This window comes from Camelus ferus, chromosome 2 (assembly GCF_009834535.1).
Source record: "Camelus ferus isolate YT-003-E chromosome 2, BCGSAC_Cfer_1.0, whole genome shotgun sequence".
NCBI classification, from domain to species: domain Eukaryota; kingdom Metazoa; phylum Chordata; class Mammalia; order Artiodactyla; family Camelidae; genus Camelus; species Camelus ferus.
The window spans coordinates 14,115,422-14,134,066 of NC_045697.1; the positions used below are offsets into that span (position 1 = coordinate 14,115,422).

General features: G+C 35.9%; 1 protein-coding gene across 4 annotated transcripts in view; it reads left to right on the forward strand.

Moving 5' to 3' along the window:
* The window catches only part of SLIT2 (slit guidance ligand 2), a 347,903-nt gene that overhangs the window by 224,527 nt on the left and 104,731 nt on the right, over positions 1 to 18,645 (forward strand). For 2 of the 4 annotated variants that reach the window (XM_032494701.1, XM_032494710.1), the window contains exons 7-10: positions 3,813 to 3,884; positions 6,514 to 6,677; positions 7,767 to 7,778; positions 8,715 to 8,853. In XM_032494701.1, coding sequence (XP_032350592.1) covers positions 3,813 to 3,884; positions 6,514 to 6,677; positions 7,767 to 7,778; positions 8,715 to 8,853 — 387 coding nt within the window. The remainder of the gene's footprint in view (positions 1 to 3,812; positions 3,885 to 6,513; positions 6,678 to 7,766; positions 7,779 to 8,714; positions 8,854 to 18,645) is intronic. The other 2 variants (XM_006184694.3, XM_006184696.3) reach the window with 1 other exon arrangement.

Here is an 18,645-nt window from a genome sequence, read left to right on the forward strand (position 1 = left end):
CACTTTACTCACAAATATAGTAATATTCGTTTGCTTTTTTTTTTTGTTACAAACTAATATCATTGTTTTAAGAAACAGTAAGTTCAGGAAAATGCAATCGCCTCATGTATTTTGTCATGTTAGCAAAATGCCTAGAAAGTGACAAGACCCACTATCATGAAACACAGCCAAAAGTGATAAACATTTTGTGGTTCATGGCATTAAAATGAAAATCCAAAATGCTGGGAACTCTTTTGAGGACCTTAATATATAGGTCTCATAGAGCTACCTAATGGTAGTTCAGAGTTTGTTTGCTAAAGGGAAAGAATTAAAATTATTTAATTTTAAAATGTGAATTTTTTCAAAAGAACTTTAATGTCTTATATTAAAATATTATAAAGTCAAGCAGACATTCTTTTAATATATATTAATTTTAAATGCTCATAATTTATGCAATCTTTAAAGAAATTAATTAATGAAACATTTAAGGCCACGTTGGGTAGAGTACCGGAAAGTGTACGATTTGTTAAGCCCAAATCTCTCATCAAGTAAATCAAAATTTACCGATTATATATGTCTGGTCTGCGGCTTTTTAAAATAGAGTTACCATTTGGAAGGGTTCCAGAAAGAAAGTTGCTTGTTTTGCTTCTGTTATCAATCCATGACTCTTTAGGATCTGTCTTTTTATTACATGGAAATTAATACAAGAGCATGAATTTGTACATGACCTTAAATATCAGATTCTCATTGTTTTATTTATTTATTTTTTAATTTTAAATCCGTGAATCATTTGAGAGTGTATGAATATACTGAAGCTAAACAGGAGAAGATGAGGGTAATCATATTGGGCCACTGATGAAAATTTGTTAGAGTAAAATATCTATTAAAGAAGAGACTGATTAAAGTTCAAGGAGAAGCCAAGGCAGAGAAAGCAGAGACAGTTCATCACTTGTATGTTCATAACAAACTGACGTTTTGTGTAAGTCTCACTGGTAGGATTTAGAACTTTACTTTCTTATTATGAAGATAGTATCTCAAAAATAACATTGGAACCTAAATGAAGATCAATATTTTCTTTTGCTTCAGACACTAGGTTCAGAAATAAAATATATCCCTTGAGTTGCCAGTTTCATATGGTTAATTTCTTTTCTTTTCTATAGAATGGACATAATTTAATTGAATTGAAACATAGTGATTCATATCCATTCAATACTAGACTCTCTGCCAAATCCTATGCTTAGCACTAGGGAATAAGAAAGAATAAATCAAGATCTAAGTCTGAGAGGGCCTACATGACTACCAAGACAAACATTTCTTATTTACACACCAGGATGTCCTTCGTACAAGAATACACTCTCATTACGAAGAGAAAATCTTCAGGCTGAACATAGAAATAGACTTTCATACAGGAAAAAGTGTTTGCAAATAAAAAAGGACAGTGTATAAATCCACGCTGTTTCAGAATAGAAATTGATTATGGCCGTAACATATACAGCTCATCATACCTGATCAACACTTACACTTTCTATTAATTCCAAAATAACCTCATTGGTTTCACATATTGTTCAGTTACCAGGTATTAGTATCAATATTGCTTTGCCAGCATCAACACTGAATAAAAATACTAAGATAATTTATTCTTTTTGTTGCAATAGTTTGAGAAAAGTCTTCAAATTGCTAGCCAGTGGCTTCTGCATGCAATGAAAACTCTCTTTTGTGTGCAATTATAAGAAACTATAGTTCAGAGTTAATGTGTGTCTGGTGAGTGTGAATTCCTTTAAAAAATGTTATTCCCAAAGTCACATTTCAGTATGCTGTGTACTCTAAAGATTTTAGCTGTATAAAGTCAGCATAAATTTTGAGAGTGGTAAAAGGGGTCATTTGAAAACAAATCCCTTTGAGAAGTGAAACCTTTTAGTTCAAACATCAGGATATGTTTTAATGGTGTTTGAAAAAAAATCTCATTTCACTTGAGTGCAGAAAAAAATGCTAGAGGGTTTTGAATAACATGAGCCAACTAATTCGGTGCTTTATAGGTCCTTCATAAAGTGGGTTTTTTTTCTATGTGGACTTAATTCAAATCACTTGGATTAATTCTTGTATCATTCAATACATTGCAAAACTGGATCATAAAGAGAGTCAGTGAATGTTCTAGATCTGTAGCTGTCATGCCCTCCTTTACTGAGACGCTAATATTAATCCCCCAACCCCTGAACACCCCACATCCCACCACTGATAGTCATAGCCACCAGCTGACCTAAAGTGGCCTTACAGATGTATCTTGCCTAATCCAAACAGACTTGACCCACAGACTCTACAATATTTGAGTTAGTTTCCAGTATTTAAAAATTAGAAGAATTGATCTAAAAATTTCCATTTCTAGATTCTCTTGAGAAAGTCAGATTATTTGGCAGCCTTCCATTGCAGCAGAGCAGCAGTCCCTTGGAGCTGAATATTCATTGCTTACAACAGAGAATAGCATGACTAGCTGACCGAGGTCCTCCTGGTTCCCAGCTGTCTATCTGCTCTTCTCCGTCTCTCTTCTCCACTGTGTTTCTTTATCGGTCGCCCGCTTCTCTCATGCATATTGTCTTCCTGGCCTCTGTAGGCAAGTAAATGTGCAACCTCTAATTGAGACCCTTCTCTGATATCAAACATCAGCCCTGAGCCTGCCTTTCTTGTGTCCTTCAGCAACTTGCCTCGTTTAGTCACCACCCCACTGTATCGTCTTTAGACTTGAATCATTTGCCATCTGCACACTCTACTCACACATCCCTGAGATGACTGGTCTCCTCGCTGTCCTGCCACAATCAGACTTTTCCAAAGGGGGTGGGGACGATATCTCTCTTCTAAATCTTATTCACTTTGAGTTTTTGTGATTTGTGTAATTCCTCTCCCCATTTGGACTATATGCTATTTTGGGACAGGATTTGTGCCTGATTTATTTTTAGAATGTTCCATGTTTCCATAAAAATAAGAATCATTCAGGAAATATTTGATGAATGAAACAGGAGGAGGAAGTGTATAGTCATAATAATTCAACTAACAATGCTTGTTGTGTTAGAGGGGAAAGTAGGAAACATTTGAACCAAGCAAGAATTATGCTTATTTTCACCGTAGCTCCCTTGACCCCCCATCTTCTTGACTCTCGCTTCAGGAAATCATGGTCACCATCACCGAGCACTGAACAAAGAACAGGATACATGGCTGCAATTAAAACCTGCTAGACTATATTACGCTTTTACTGTACTGCTACAGCATGTCACTTCATCCTTACCTAATGCAAGTACCAAATACAGATATTGTTCTTACTACTCAAATTTCAGCAGCGGCTGATGTCCGCAGTAAAGAACAGTGACCAGGACTCTGTTCCAGGACCTGTCAGAACTGATTCTGCGCCACTCCCGTGAGATTTCAGTCGGAGAATTCACATTGGTTCATTTACTCTCAGACACCAGTTATACGTAGTACCCCTCAGATGAAGTGTAATTGTTCAGTTTTTCCAGCCATGACTGTCTCAGGTTCATTCCTTAACCAATATCGTAAGTAGACATGTATGTACACAGGGCGTAAAGCAACATGGTCGAAGCTGCTATGGCTAAAGCCATAAATTTGTAATCAATGTATGATGACTGCAGAGGAATGTGTTAAAGTGTGAAGTGTATTTACCGTCGTGTGTGTAACAGAGAGCATTCCTGGTGCCATCTTTACCAGGTGCTTGTCCTGCTGTCTTGGAGAAACAGAATCATAAGAAGTTTCCTCTCTGTTAATATATGGAGTACTCAATAAATATTCATATTTCTAAAATTTCTAACTTTTTTTTTACTCTACAGCACTCTCAACAATAACAACATTACTAGACTTTCTGTGGCAAGTTTCAACCACATGCCCAAACTTAGGACCTTGTAAGTAGCTGCAATGTGCATCAAGTCAATTTAACCAATTAATGATTCCCCTTAGGCTATATTTTTAGTATGCAAAGAACAGTACCATTAGCTCATCATGAGGTAGACAAGGGAAACACCGCTTTTTAAAAAGTTCTAGATACGATATTTGAGTAAATGAACTATTACTCTGAAAACGTGAAAGCTTTCTTTTAATTGATAATGTGTTACGGGAAGTTGAGGCGGGTAGAAAAACGTTTACTTTGAGCTATTGTGGAGGTCACATTTCATTAAGAAATGGAAAGCTCCTTGATTGGCTGTCAGAAATGATAAATGGTAAATCTTTATGATTTTATTACTGTACAACCAGCAATCCTAATACAGCTAAACTGGCCCTGCAGTACTCTTTGTAATGTAAAATTACAGCCTCACCCTTTAGTGCTTCTATAATTAAGGTTGTGCCAGCGTCTATATTTAAATATATCTTTTCAGGGGTTACAGATGGACATTAAAATATTTTAGGTGAATAAAAAGGATTCTCTGATAAAGTATTTGCTACAGCTATCTTTTTCTCTTAGAGGAAAATTAATCCTCAAAACCCAGGGTGGAGTATTTAGTGAAAGCATTTTCAGAGATAAATCTCATTTGAACTGGGTTTCAGAATCACCTTGACCTAAAAAATATATACAATATGTGAGACATGCTGGGAAACATAACCAAAGCATTGGACTTCTTGACAAAAGTGTGTTTTTAAGTAGGGTAAATATATTTTGATCAGGTTTTCAAAATATTTTTATTATCACTGAAAGCATAACATTTATTTCCTCTCCAATAAAAAATTAATTAGATCACCACTTTTTAATGAATTAGATAGCACCAATTTCAGTGTCATTTTTTCTCACAAAAATTTAGCTCTTTACAGGATATCATTATTATAATTTCCTTGGAATACAATTTAGCAAACTACAGTCATTATAAAAGTAAGTAGACGTAACTAAATTTTGTTTTCTTGGGGCTGTTAGATTAAGACTAATCTGGCCAGATGAACAGCCCAGTTGACTCAAACTATATTTGATGAAATTGGTTTCTCATTAGCTTTAGCTAATTTTTTAAAAAACAAACTGATCAAGCTTTCAATCCTTGAAAAACTAACGCCTGTAAGTTAAGACTTACTAAGTCTGTAAAAACACCTAAGACTGTAGATGTCTAAAGACTGTAAAAACATCTGTCATCTGCATTTTTGACAGTGGGTTTTATTTTCCTGTAGAAATCCACTACAGTTTGTCTTACTAATCAGGTTTTTACATTTTTGTGTTCCTTTCTCATTTCTGATGTGTGCACATCTAATTGAATCATCATAATGTGCCTGGTTTAGATGGAAATATTTAGAGAACAATGATGTGGAATGTGTTTTGTGGCCTCCAAAGAATGCCACTCTGCCCTCCAAGCAAACTTTGCCAGAGGTCATCCAGCCTTCCCAAAATGTCCCTTTTTGTCCTGTGGCATGCCGTCTAGTTTGAGCGAGACAGTCTGTTCCATATCTCCAGGCTCAAGGAGAATGTAAAACAGTCGTCTAACTTTAAATTCCCTTGCTTTGGTTGTTTCATTATTCTATATTATCATTGCTACTTAAAAATTCCATTTTTATGGTCCAATTATCTTTCTGGACTGGGTTCCATGTTTTAATATCCATTACTGTTATTGGGTTAGAATTGAGCACATCAGCTAAAAAGGACTAAAATGGTATTACTGTGTCATAGATGATTCTGGGAATGATGCTTTGATTTATAGCTTTGGATGTCCTTTTCTTTAGTTTGAGAAAACATAAAAGGCAGTTTGAAGTCATTTACCTAATTTAGTGGATACATTTGTCTGATATTTTATTAATGGAGAAGTGCTATTTGCCACTTGGACGGGACCCATGATCTGCTGTGGATCCCTGCCAGCCGAGAGGGGGCTCGCTTAATTCCTTCACTCCCAGCCATTTATGTCTTTTAATTTCAGGTCCTATTCTTTGAGGATATGTCCCCAAGAGCCAAAAGCAGCTAATCCCCTTTCCTGCGCTTAAACAAAAAGAAGGAAATCAGAATAGGGATGTGAAAAAGAAGTGGTTTATATTGAATTATTATTCTCTCTGGTTCAGCAAAAAATAAAATATATATATATATATATGAAAGTGACCTGCTAAAAAGGTTTTGCAAGCAGTTTTCTACAAAGCGAATACTGGCAAGGCTAACTGGTACTTCAAACTGGGAGCCACAACTTTTATGAACGTACCTCCTCCCCCCGTCTGACCCCTGACCTCCCCACTGCCCCACCCCACCACAGCGGGCTGTCAGCATGTCGGGGCTGCAGAGCAGTCTGCCTTGGGCTGATTTGTGTCTCTTTGCCCCTTTGAATCAAAAAGGTTTTTAGGGTCACGTTCAAGCTTCTGTATATTTGTTTAGCTCAGAGGTAGGTGAAGAGGGACCTCAGTCTGTGGTTGGAAACCAGTTTAATGTTTAGAAAAATAATTCAATTGGCACTTATTTAGCTCTGCCTACTTATATGTTATCAGAGAGAAAGTGATATGTTATTATGAATGAATTTGCCTAGTTTCGAAATAACTATTTTCTGTTTTCTTGCTTTAAACTTCTTTGCTCTCGTGTAGTCGACTGCATTCGAACAACCTGTACTGTGACTGCCACCTGGCCTGGCTCTCTGACTGGCTGCGCCAGCGGCCCCGGGTGGGCCTCTACACGCAGTGTATGGGGCCGTCCCACCTGCGGGGCCACAATGTAGCTGAGGTTCAAAAGCGGGAGTTTGTCTGCAGCGGTAAGGGGGAAAGAAGCTTCCCGTTCCCGTATTCCTGTCTGCTGTGATGTCAGGAATTGTGCAGAGTGCATGCTCTTGCAGGGTTTCATTGTTGCTCACTAACATGTGCAGGGGCGCACTAATCACTCTGCAGAGCTCCTCTGTGCCAGCGAAGACAGTCAGACGCTCTACACGTTTGTGCATGATTGGCAACTTCTGATGACTTGTGCCTAAGTTATGATGAAAGAGGTTCCAGTTTTCACTCCAAGAGAAATATAAGACGTTCCTAGATTATGGTTCTATTTGTTCATTGTTTTCCCTTGAAGTAACCTTTGGTATCTACTTTTATGTTAACGATGGGGAAAATGCTGAACTAATCCTGGATCCCGGATGCAAAAGTCAAAAAATTAATAGAACTATAGTTGCAAAGTGACAAAGTACTTTGCATACTGGTGGTTCAGTTCTACCTAAAAGAGGTAAATGACTAGCCCTATAGTAACAAAAATCTGAAAATAAAAATAAGGCGTTCAGTTAGGTCTTTCTATGTGCTTAAGCACCACTCTAAGCATGTCACATATATTTACCTCATTTTTACCTCCCTCATAACAGCTGTGGAGAAATGTAATGTTATCTTTCTGTTAGAGATTAAAATGCTGAGAAAAGGAAAGTCCAAGGTTATACAATTGAGTTCAAGGATCCCAACCAAGGCAGTCTGATGCCCAGTCCACATAAATTGTATGTTAATATATTATACAAATAGTAATATATAATTATTTTGTAGAGCTAGGGCTTTGTGTGCTTCGGGAGTGTCTGTTCAAAATACAATAAAATGAAATTTTAAAGTACATATAATGGATCATAAATAGCAATTTCTTAAAGGAAAGTGAGAAGACATGCTAGTTCAGGATTCTGTTTTATTGCTGTCCTTTAGACCTTTTTATGTATTTTCTCATGCTTTTTGTAACCCAAACAAAATTTTCTTATAATGTCACAAAATGTTCTCAGTAGGTCTGATTGCTTTAAATAAAAAAAAAGTTGAATAATGAAATGACTAACAGTTCATTACTAACCACTTTTTTCTCTCTTCACTTTTTCCTTCCTGTTTTCTAGATGAGGAAGAAGGCAAGTTCACGTTTCTTGTTTAGACTGAAACTATTTTTGTACAGTGTGAGAGTTTATTGAGAGGGATCGGGTTAGTAACTGGCCTGCAGCCTCTTCCCTGCGTCTCACCAGCATGGGGGCCCTTTCCCTGCAGGTCGGAGAGGGCTGTCTCCGCTGCAAGGACAAGCCCAGCATTGGCCCACTTGGTACAGGATGCCTGACAGTCTGTTGCTCACCATTTGAACAGCAAAATTTCAAATCTGAGTAGTAAAAATATATACCTGCATGCAATGACTTCGGCTAAAATTTTAAGCTATATGAAGTCAAAAAAAGGAAACCACCTAGGGCATCGTTAAAACTAACAGAATGACATGGTACCAGTTATTACAACAAAGAAAGCAGTCATTGTGAACCTAACCAAACAATCAAACAGCATCATCTATTTTCCCCCCATACGTATTGGCACCTGTTTTCTTATTGAGAGTCAACACTTACGTCTACCAAGAGGGAAGTTTTAAAGCTTTCCTTTCTTTTTTGTGAGATGAAGTAAGTTAAGCTACGTAAGTTCAATAAAGAGTAAGCTCTATCTAAGCTTATTAGAAATGAAATATAGGTTAGTCTGAAATTGCTGCTCTTTTTGGAACTCATAATAGTTTTGAATAGAATCCTAGTTTCGAATCAGAATTTAGCCTTTCTCACAAAGATTTCAAATTTTCAAAATGATCATTTTTGTAAATTTGCTTTAAAGATCTCATTTGTTTTATCTGGTTGACCCAAAGACATAAATGCATGCTTCCTAAAATATATTTTAGACATACAATATCATTTTATGATCAGGTATTTAGAGGAATGCATTTGTGTTAAATAAGATGCTTTGTCATTTGAGCTAAGTTTGCATGTTTCACAATTAGGACATTCAGGAGGAAAACATGTAACTTCGGTTTGTTTCTTTTTCAGGGCACCAGTCATTTATGGCTCCTTCTTGCAGTGTTTTGCACTGTCCGGCCGCTTGTACCTGTAGCAACAATATCGTAGACTGCCGTGGGAAAGGTCTCACTGAGATCCCCACGAATCTGCCAGAGACCATCACGGAAATGTATGTGCCCTGAATTCCCTCTTACCCCTCCATCTCCCCAGTGACCCAAACCATGACTTTCTTTAGGAGATTCTGGGTTTATCAAAGGCCAGTGTGGTCAATCAGCTTACACAAATGTTCCTTACAGAATTGTATTGACCCTTACTCTGTTTAATTACGTATCTTGTTGAAGTGACTAGGATTTTTTCTTTTTTCTTTCTTTTTTTTTTAACACAGGTAGAATTAAAAGGAATGCATTTTAAGAGCAAACAGTACTTTCCTTTTTTTTCAGAAGGTGTTATTAGATTCCTTAGGAAAAATAAGAGTATGTGTATCCTATCTGTCCGATTGTTTCTGTACATCTGCTCCTGTCCATTTCTAGCTTGGAATTGGGGGGAAATAAATGAAAAACCAAGCCGGGGTAGTAAATCATAGGAACAAGATAACTAGGTGATGTCTGCCTTCTCAAGAGCTCACGTTTTAAAGTGCAGTTTCACTGTTTTGTTCTGTTGTATAGTCTACCACAGAGTGTAAAAAAGATAATGTTGTAAGTCAAAGTATATAAGATTTTTTAATTAGTCAGTATTTTAGCTTAATTGAGCCAGTAACTATCTCCATCAAACGTTAAATTCTTTGGACAAGATATCTCCTACCTAGTTTGTATGCAGCTGCGGGTTCATTTCTCTGTCCTTGCCAAATATAAGTCAGGTGAATTAAACAAGGTCACATAAGATGTAAAGTGGACTGCTTTTAGCATCTTGAGAAGTAAACATTAGGCAAAGTCTCAATATCCATTAACGAAGAAAACACCTCTTAACCCCCCAAGTGTATATTGTATCATTTTAGAAGTTAATTCTAAATCTGAATTAAATAAATTTTGGGGGCATATTTGGTTGGAATAATAACATAGGATTAACTTCTGGTGATAGATCTACATGTGGGCACCAAAAAATTAAATTATTTTCAAAAACTATTCATTATTTTTTCACCAGTTAACTGCTCTAATTTTCCTTATATAAGAATAACCTTAATTCACAAAACCCAATAACACTATTTTGAAATAATTAATACATGCTTAAAAATGTGCTTTGAGCTTTGCAGTGTAAGACATGATCCTTGTAGGAACTCTAGAATCCGTGGAGATTTGACAGAGACATGGAATAATGGATGCACATAATAATATTATTCTCATCAAATTTTTAATTGCTGGAACACTACCTTGCCCATAAAAGACATTTGTTTTCTTGAACTCTCTCAGGTACCAAACACCAGGGAAACAAAGTTAGAAAGGTAGGTCGGAGCTAATTCATGGAGGACCTTGATAGGATAAGGATCTAAGTCTTTCTTTAGGAGGCATTTGAACACAGAAGTTTGAATCTCCCAGAAGAATTGATCTGACAGCTGTGCACCAGTGGTTTGGCAAAAGGAGAGAATACCAGGCACGGGGCCTCTTAGGAGACTGTTACAGTGGTTGAGGTGAGATGTCATAAGAGCAGGAGCTAGTAAGTAATAGTAGGAATGATGGTGCAGAAGCAGATATGGTAGCTAATACAGAAGCAGAATTAATAGGATGTGGCATTTGATGAGATGAGAGAATGATGGAAAAAAATTTAACCAAAGATGATGCCAAAATGTCAAGTACGAGAGATGAAGAGATGATGGTTATCACATTGCATGTAAGAAGCTGAGGAGCAGGACCAAAACTGGGAAGGAAGATGGTGGTGAGAAAAATTTATGCAAGATGGAAATTCCAATAAGATATTCAGAGATATTAAAATAATACAGACTATCATCATTTGGAGCAAGACGGGATTTGAGGCAAAGATTTAGGAGTAATTAATACTATAAAAAACAAAGTAGATGGTTAAAGCCATCAAATGGCCAATGGAAGGAAGAGCAAGAGAGGAGAAACCCAAGGGAACTGAATGAAAACTGCAGAGGGCCATGATGGGTAAGGGGCTTCTAGGAAAAATGATCTGCAGAGTCAGATACTCTGGCTGATTAACCAAGAGGGGATTTGAGAGCAGGTCTTAGAGTTTGAGCAGCATGTTGTTCTTGGAGGATTCAATATAGAGTGATAGGTAAGTAAGCCGCTCTCCAGAGTGTTAAGAAAGGTCGTCGATGACAAATATTGAAGAGAGTAGATATGGAGCAGTTTGAAGAGTTTGGCTGAGAACGGATTTTTTTTTTTTTTAAACAATTGCCACTATAAAGGACAGACACTTGGATTTATTTTAAGATGAAGAAACCTGCAATCATTAGCAAGTCAGAGAGGAAGAATGGGTTTAGAGCAACATGAGAGTGAGAGTTAGTTAAGATGTATGTGGGAGCAAGGTTGTTCTGGACCCTGGAGGGAACTGATTAAATTCCAATCATAGGAAAGGAGACCAAAACGCTGTTGCTGGTTGACCAAAGAGTGAGTTGTTGTAGACATGACACACTGAAAGGAATATGAAACATTTAAATGGTTTATCTCATGAAGTCTACTTTATTTTTTGTCATAGAGCTTTTCTGACATTTTGCATGCTCTATAGATTTTGGATGATGGTAGAATTTGGTAGCATAAAAGTTATACTAAATAATAGGTCCCATTGGGTTTGCTGATGTTGAAGAGGTAGTTTATCACATAAAGCTATAATAAATTAAATTTACAAGCAGAGATGAAAACATATATGAAGCTCTTGGTAAATTTTACTTCCCTGATTATTACCTCATCAGCTTTATCAGTGGAGCATATGGTAATAAATCATATTGATCTTCAGCTCCAACAAAACACCCCCATTACCATTCATTATAATGGTACAACTTACTAGCTTAGTGACTCACTTTTTTTTTATTACTCTTTCTTTTTTTTATTAAAGAATCAGTAAGATTCATAAAATCTGGAAATAAAGCTAGGTGACATCTTTTCAAAAAAATTTTTGTCGATTCTGTGTTTTAATACATGATGAACTGAAAATTACAAACTCCATATTTTTCAAATAATTTCTTAATCTGGATTTTACTATAAATTATCAGTAGAATTTTTTTGTTGCAAGTTTCAGACATTTAATTCAAAAATGTTCAGTAGATTTCCTCCTGCGTCGTATGTCTTTATTCCTGCAGCTGTCTCACGTTCTGACAGAAAGAAAGTTTATACGGTGATGTACAGGAGTGATAAATCTGGGTAGGAAAACTTGCCTCATCCTTTTCTTTTTTCTGCTTTGTGCTTGCAACTATAGCTTCGCACTTGTGGTACTTGCTTGGATAATTAGTTGTTAAGCTATAAAAGGGAAACATTCCTTTAGAGTCAGAATTGAAATAATTTGGAGAAGGAGGAATAGAAAGAGACTAGGATTTATCTAATAACCTGCAGGGTTGGACGCTACATACACACTGTAGCATTTGATCTTCTAACTGACCTTTGCTGGGGATATTTTTGCTATTTCAATAAAATAGGAAAACTAATGCAGAGGCACAGGTTAGATAAAGTCTGGTTGTATTTCTCCAAGGGGCCTCATTATCCTGATGATTTTACCACGGTCCAGGATCTGTCCTCTGATTTGTAGACTAGGAGTCTGACTTTTGACTGCACCTGATTATTGCATTTTGCCACTATATATATATATATATATGTGTATATATATATATATACACACACACACACATATATGTATGTATATGTGTGTGTTTGTTGGTATAACATCTGTCTCCTTACTGAAGTAGTGGCTCTATGAAGGCAGGTACTGGTTCTGTTCTAATTACCACTGAGCACCCAGGGACAAATCTAGTAGCTGTCACATAGTAGGCCCTTGATAAACATAAAATAAATATTTATGAAGTGAGTGGATAATTAAAAAATTAAACATTTATAGCAGATCTGGCTCTGAAAGGGTAGAGCTGTATTAAACACTATTTAAAAACTAAAATCTGAAGGAGGAGTCCATTCTCTCCCTGTAGGAAAAAAAGTGATGCTTTTAAGCATAAAATCAGTAAGGGAAAATGTAATAGATAGAATGTTAAGTGGAATGGGCTAAAATGGGGTTATAATACTGAAAATTCGCTTGTTAATTTTTCCTGTGCCCTGTCCTGGCTTGGATTCCATGTGTCTGAGAACTCCTGTTTTCCTGCTCTTGGCTGACCAACCCAGTATCTAATAGGCAGCCCCCTTCTTTAGGTATAATACTCAATTCAATCTTCTCACAGATGTCTTAGACATCTTTCTCTAAGGGTATATTTTCTCCATAATGAAGCCTATAGACATTTACCTCAAATTCCTCAAAGGCTGACAGCTTCATTTTGCTATTTAAAAAAAAGGTCAGGCTCAAAAAAGTTAAGAAATCTTGAAAAAAAAAAGTTCTTCAATTGTGAGGTGACTAAACTGGCCTCAACCTTAGATTTAATTGATTCCAGAGCCATGTTCCATCCTCCACTGAGCTGCAAAAGAAAGGCATGGCTTAGCTTGTTGGATTATCACTGAAGGGGTAATTGAAAAAATTATGAAAGGCTGATACTCAGAAAAACAGGACACTTTAAAAAACTTACGTATGAAGGAAGCATAGGATCATAGAGAAAGACAAGGCATGACGGTATAAGAATGTTTGCAAAACTAAGAACTGTTTTATATTACTTTATATCTGGAACTACTGTTCTTTCCTGTTGTCTGTTAATATTCTTATATCTCCCTGGATTTTGCCTGCATAGAGCTTATCACAGCTTAATTTGATACTCTGACTCATGTCAAACTATCCTACTAGACTGCAAGCTTAATGAGGGCAGGACCATGTCTTTTTTCCTCACCATTTTTGTCCTAACATTTAGCATAATGGGAGTAGGGAGATGAACAGTGCGAGGGCAGGTAGAGAGGGTCTGGGACACACAATCTGGAGAGCCGCCAAACCTCCATTCTTCACAGTAAAAAAAATGTGACAAAGGAGTATGGACTGATGATGATGGATGGGAGGAGGAAACAGAATGTCTAATAAGAGGTAAAATTAGGTTTAGAAGAAAGTTGTTGCTGCCCTCGAATCTTTCCAACCCTTTGCTGCTTTGAACTCCACTGGTTGAGCACCTTGTTTTCGTACAGATGAAATGCCTCCAGCAAGTCTATACACAGTCTCACCCACGGCAACAAAATCATGAATAGCAAGTTGATTCTCTATATATCAAGTCCTCAGAATTAATTTCTTAAACCTTGTCATGAGGTCTAGTATTTTGAATGCAATGTGATGGATTGCTAGAAAGTAGACATTTAGTTCTCCTCAATCCAGTTATAGATTTTCTGCGACATGTCACCTGTTCAGACCATTACACAGAAATTCCATAAATCACGAAGAACAGTTAGTAAAAACATAGATTGTAACAATACAGTGTGTCTTGTCGACTCTTAGGTCCTGTTGCTTTTACTCTTGGTTAGGTTTTTCAGGGTTCCAGAGCTGGGAGCCATGCAAGTCTTCCTTTTATTTGAGAGAAGATCAGGGCAGTGTTCAAATTACACAAAGGGGAAGTTATGGTAGCCAGGTTCTCAGGCCAGGCCTTCTGAGTGTCGTCTCAGTGTTTTCTGAGATGTACTGCAGACTCTCAGAAGTTATAATCCTTGTTTTGGATGTGCCATTCAAATACATAAAATGGAAAGGGGACTCACTTTGTTATGTAAACTCACTGGACTGCTTTTACTCTGCTAGTAATAAAGAAGGCTCTTTCAAAGAGATCCACAATGATGGAGGTTAGAGACGAGGTTCAGGAGTACAGTTTTTCTTTTGTGGCTTTCCTCTGGATCACTTGCATGCGTGATTATAAAGCAATGGAAGTGAGCGTGATTCTTGAATACTCTATCCAATTACAAACTGCATTTATGATACTGAATATAACTTTAAAAGTATGTCTTTGTCCTCCGTTTCTGTTTAGAAATTCTGTGTTTAACCCTTTTCCCACTATTTCTGCATTTGACAAAATCCAAAATTTTGAATCTTTTATTATCTATTGAATAATATGTGCCAAATTTTGAATCCGCATATTTCAAAGTTATTCGAGTTTCCATTGTTGAGGGTACATAAATTTGATTTGATCAACTTTTTTTTTGAATTATAGTCAGTTTACAATGTTGGGTCAATTTCCAGTGTAGAGCACAATTTTTCAGTTATACATGAACATACATATATTCATTGTTGCATTCTTTTTCACTGTGAGCTACCACAAGATCTTGTATATATTTCCCTGTGCTATACAGTATAATCTTGTTTATCTATTTTACATATGCCTGTCAGTATCTACAAATTTCCACTCCCAGTCTGTCCCTTCCCACCCCCTCCCCCCCCCCGGCAAACCACAAGTTTGTATTCTATGTGTATGAGTCTGTTTCTGTTTTGTATTCATGTTCATTTGTATTTCTCTCTTTTTTCTTTTTTTTTTTTTTTTTTTCTCTTTAAGATTCCACATATGAGCGATCTCATATGTTATTTTTCTTTCTTTTTCTGGCTTACTTCACTTAGAATGACATTCTCCAGGGACATCCATGTTGCTGCAAATGGCGTTATGTTGTCGGTTTTTATGGCTGAATAGTATTCCATTGTATAAATATACCACATCTTCCTTATCCAGTCATCTGTCGATGGACATTTAGGCTGTTTTCATGTCTTGGCTATTGTAAATAGTGCTGCTATGAACATTGGGGTGCAGGTATCTTTCTGAAGTAGGATTCCTTCTGGATATATGCCCAGGAGGGGGATTCCTGGGTCATATGATAAGTCTGTTCCTAGTCTTTTGAGGAATCTCCATACTGTTTTCCATAATGGCTGCACCAAACTGCATTCCCACCAGCAGTGAAGGAGGGTTCCCTTTTGTCCATAGCCTCTCCAGCATTTGTCGTTTATGGACTTTTGAATGATGGCCATTCTGACTGGTGTGAGGTGATACCTCATTTTGTTTTGATTTGCATTTCTCTGATAATTAGTGATAATGAGCATTTTTTCATGTGCCTATTGATCATTTGTATGTCTTCCTTGGGGAATTGCTTGTTTAGGTCTTCTGCCCATTTTTGGACTGGGTTGTTTGTTTTTTTCTTATGAAGTCGTATGAGCTGCTTATATATTCTGGAGATCAAGCCTTTGTCGGTTTCATCTTTTGCAAAAATTTCTCCCATTCTGTAGGTTGTCGTTTGTTTTGCTTATGATTTCCTTTGCTGTGCAGAAGCTTGTAAGTTTAATTAGGTCCCATTTGTTTATTCTTGCTTTTATTTCTGTTGCTTAGGTAGACTGCCCTAGGAGAACATTTTTGAGATGTATGTCAGATAATGTTTTGCCTGTGTTTTCTTCTAGGAGGTTTATTGTATCTTGTCTTATGTTTAAGTCTTTGATCCACCTTGAGTTTACTTTTGTGTATGGTGTAAGGGAGTGTTCTAGCTTCATTGATTTACATCCTGTCTAGTTTTCCCAACACCATTTGCTGGAGAGACTGTCTTTATTCCATTGTATATTCTTGCCTCCTTTGTCAAAGATTAGTTGACCAAAAGTTTGTGAGTTCATTTCTGGACTCTCCATTCTGTTCCATTGGTCTATATGTCTGTTTTTGTACCAATACCATGCTGTTTTGATTACTGTAGATCTATAGTATTGTCTGAAGTCTGGGAGGGTTATTCCTCCAGCCTCTTTCTTTTTCTTTAGTAAAGCTTTGGCAGTTCTAGGTCTTTTGTGATTCCATGTAAATTTTATTATGATTTGTTCTAGTTCTCTGAAATATGTCCTGGGTAATTTGATACTGATTGCATTAAATCTATAGATTGCCTTGGTCAGTATGACCATTTTAACAATACTGAGTCTTCCAGTCCAGGAGCATGGGATATCTTTCCATTTTTTTAAGTCCTCTTTAATTTCCCTACTCAATGTTTTATAGTTCTCCATATATGTCTTTCACCTCTTTGGTTAGATTTATTCCTAGGTATTTTATTACTTTGGGTGCTGTTTTAAAGGGAATTGTTTCTTTACTCTCTTTTCCTGGATCAACATGTTCTTTTAAATAGCCCATTCTTCACTAGCTTATTAAGAGAGTTACAGGTACTCATGAAATCAAGCATGACTTTTTGATCATTTGTCACGCATTCAGTAATGTCTCAGCTAACAGAACAACTGTCATGCTGTGTAATTGGTTCATTTTCTTTAATTAATACCAAATTTTGAAAATAAATTTTAAAAATGAATATATAGTTTGAATACTTTTATAGCACATGTAAAATAACCTTGACTTTACTATTTAGACAATATTGAGCTTGACTAACTTTTATAGCACATGTTAATTAGCTTGACTTTACTATTCAGAAAATATTGATAAAATATCTAAATAAAGCAAATGGTGCCACTTTTAATGTAATTTTGTATGAAATAAATAAGTGCTTCATAATCTGAGTTTGCCTTAGATAAATCAAAATAGATTGAAAATTTCAAAGTGAAATTATTTTCACTATAAATGTATTTAATTGTTTCACTACAAAAGTATGTAAAAACTTAGGTGTATTCAACTTAAGGGTTATGAAATGCAACAGAAAGTAGGCAGAGTTAAGAAAATGTTTAAAAAGAAAAATTTGGTCAATTCTACCTTAGTTCATGATTTAACTGGAGCGCTTGTTAGCATTTTGCAATTTAATGCATTCCTGGTATTTTTGTTACTTCAGATTCACCCACCTAGCCTATAACATGAGTTTTGGTCTTGAACTTTATATTTTTACAATTGTGTGTTCCTTAGGCTAACTGATAACTCTTAATATTTTGTATATTAGAAACATATATGACATGTTTTTTTAAAAACATCATAGCTAATACCTCATTCTGATAAAATTAATTTGCAAAGCAAGTTTGAAATTGTTGATTTTATTTCAGAAGTACTGAAACAGAATGTAGAAACCTATATGTTCTCTAAAGGTTAGCAGATACCTTTTCAGTTTTTGTACTGTAGAAAATAGTTTTGTTAGTTTTTACATAAACAGGGTTCCAAATACGGATCTATCATCTGATCATTCTGATGTAGACAATTAAAATTACATTCATAAATTTGGCTCTGAGATTTGTACAGTAGCAGAAATTAAGTATAGATCCCCCAAATCTTATTAAAGAACTACTTTCTCTTCTATCAGATAATATCATCTTATCTAGAAGTGTCATTAAATAAACAGTCCTAGAATTGAAGTAAATCCATCAACAAATCCATCAAGTCATACAAAAGTCAGTATTTTAGCTCTGATTATGTGCTCATCTAGTTATGATTAGAAAAGCAAAAAAAGTATGATTCCTTTCTGGCAATATTGTTTTTTATTTTATGAGATAAATAGAAAGTCATTTGATGTAAAAGAATGTTTTGTACAAATTTTATGAATCCTATAATCATTTCTTCATTTTTAGGTTATATCTGCTGACGTTTTCATATCATGATCTCATCATAAGTTAAGACCTTGAAAAAGACATAATAATGTAGCTTCCTACAGAATGTAGGGAGCCAATTCATTATTCAGTACACAAAACAAAGAGCACCATTGTGTTCCCTCAGAACAGACATCTCACATTAATTCTTAGTTATCAGTAGCCATGCTTAGTGTAATCTCTAGCAGTTTTGATGGTTCCACAGCAAAATAGCATAAGATAAATTATGTAAAATAAATGTATAGATTAAACTATACTTGTAGTTCCATAAACCATTTTTGAGTTCACTAATAATCATTGGAGTATTTTTATCTTTATTTTGGCAGAATTCTCAATTTTATACACATATCTTGAACAATCTTTAACTGTTGTTGAATGAAATAGAATCATCATTTTTTAAAGCTACATGTATCCATTACATGCAGTG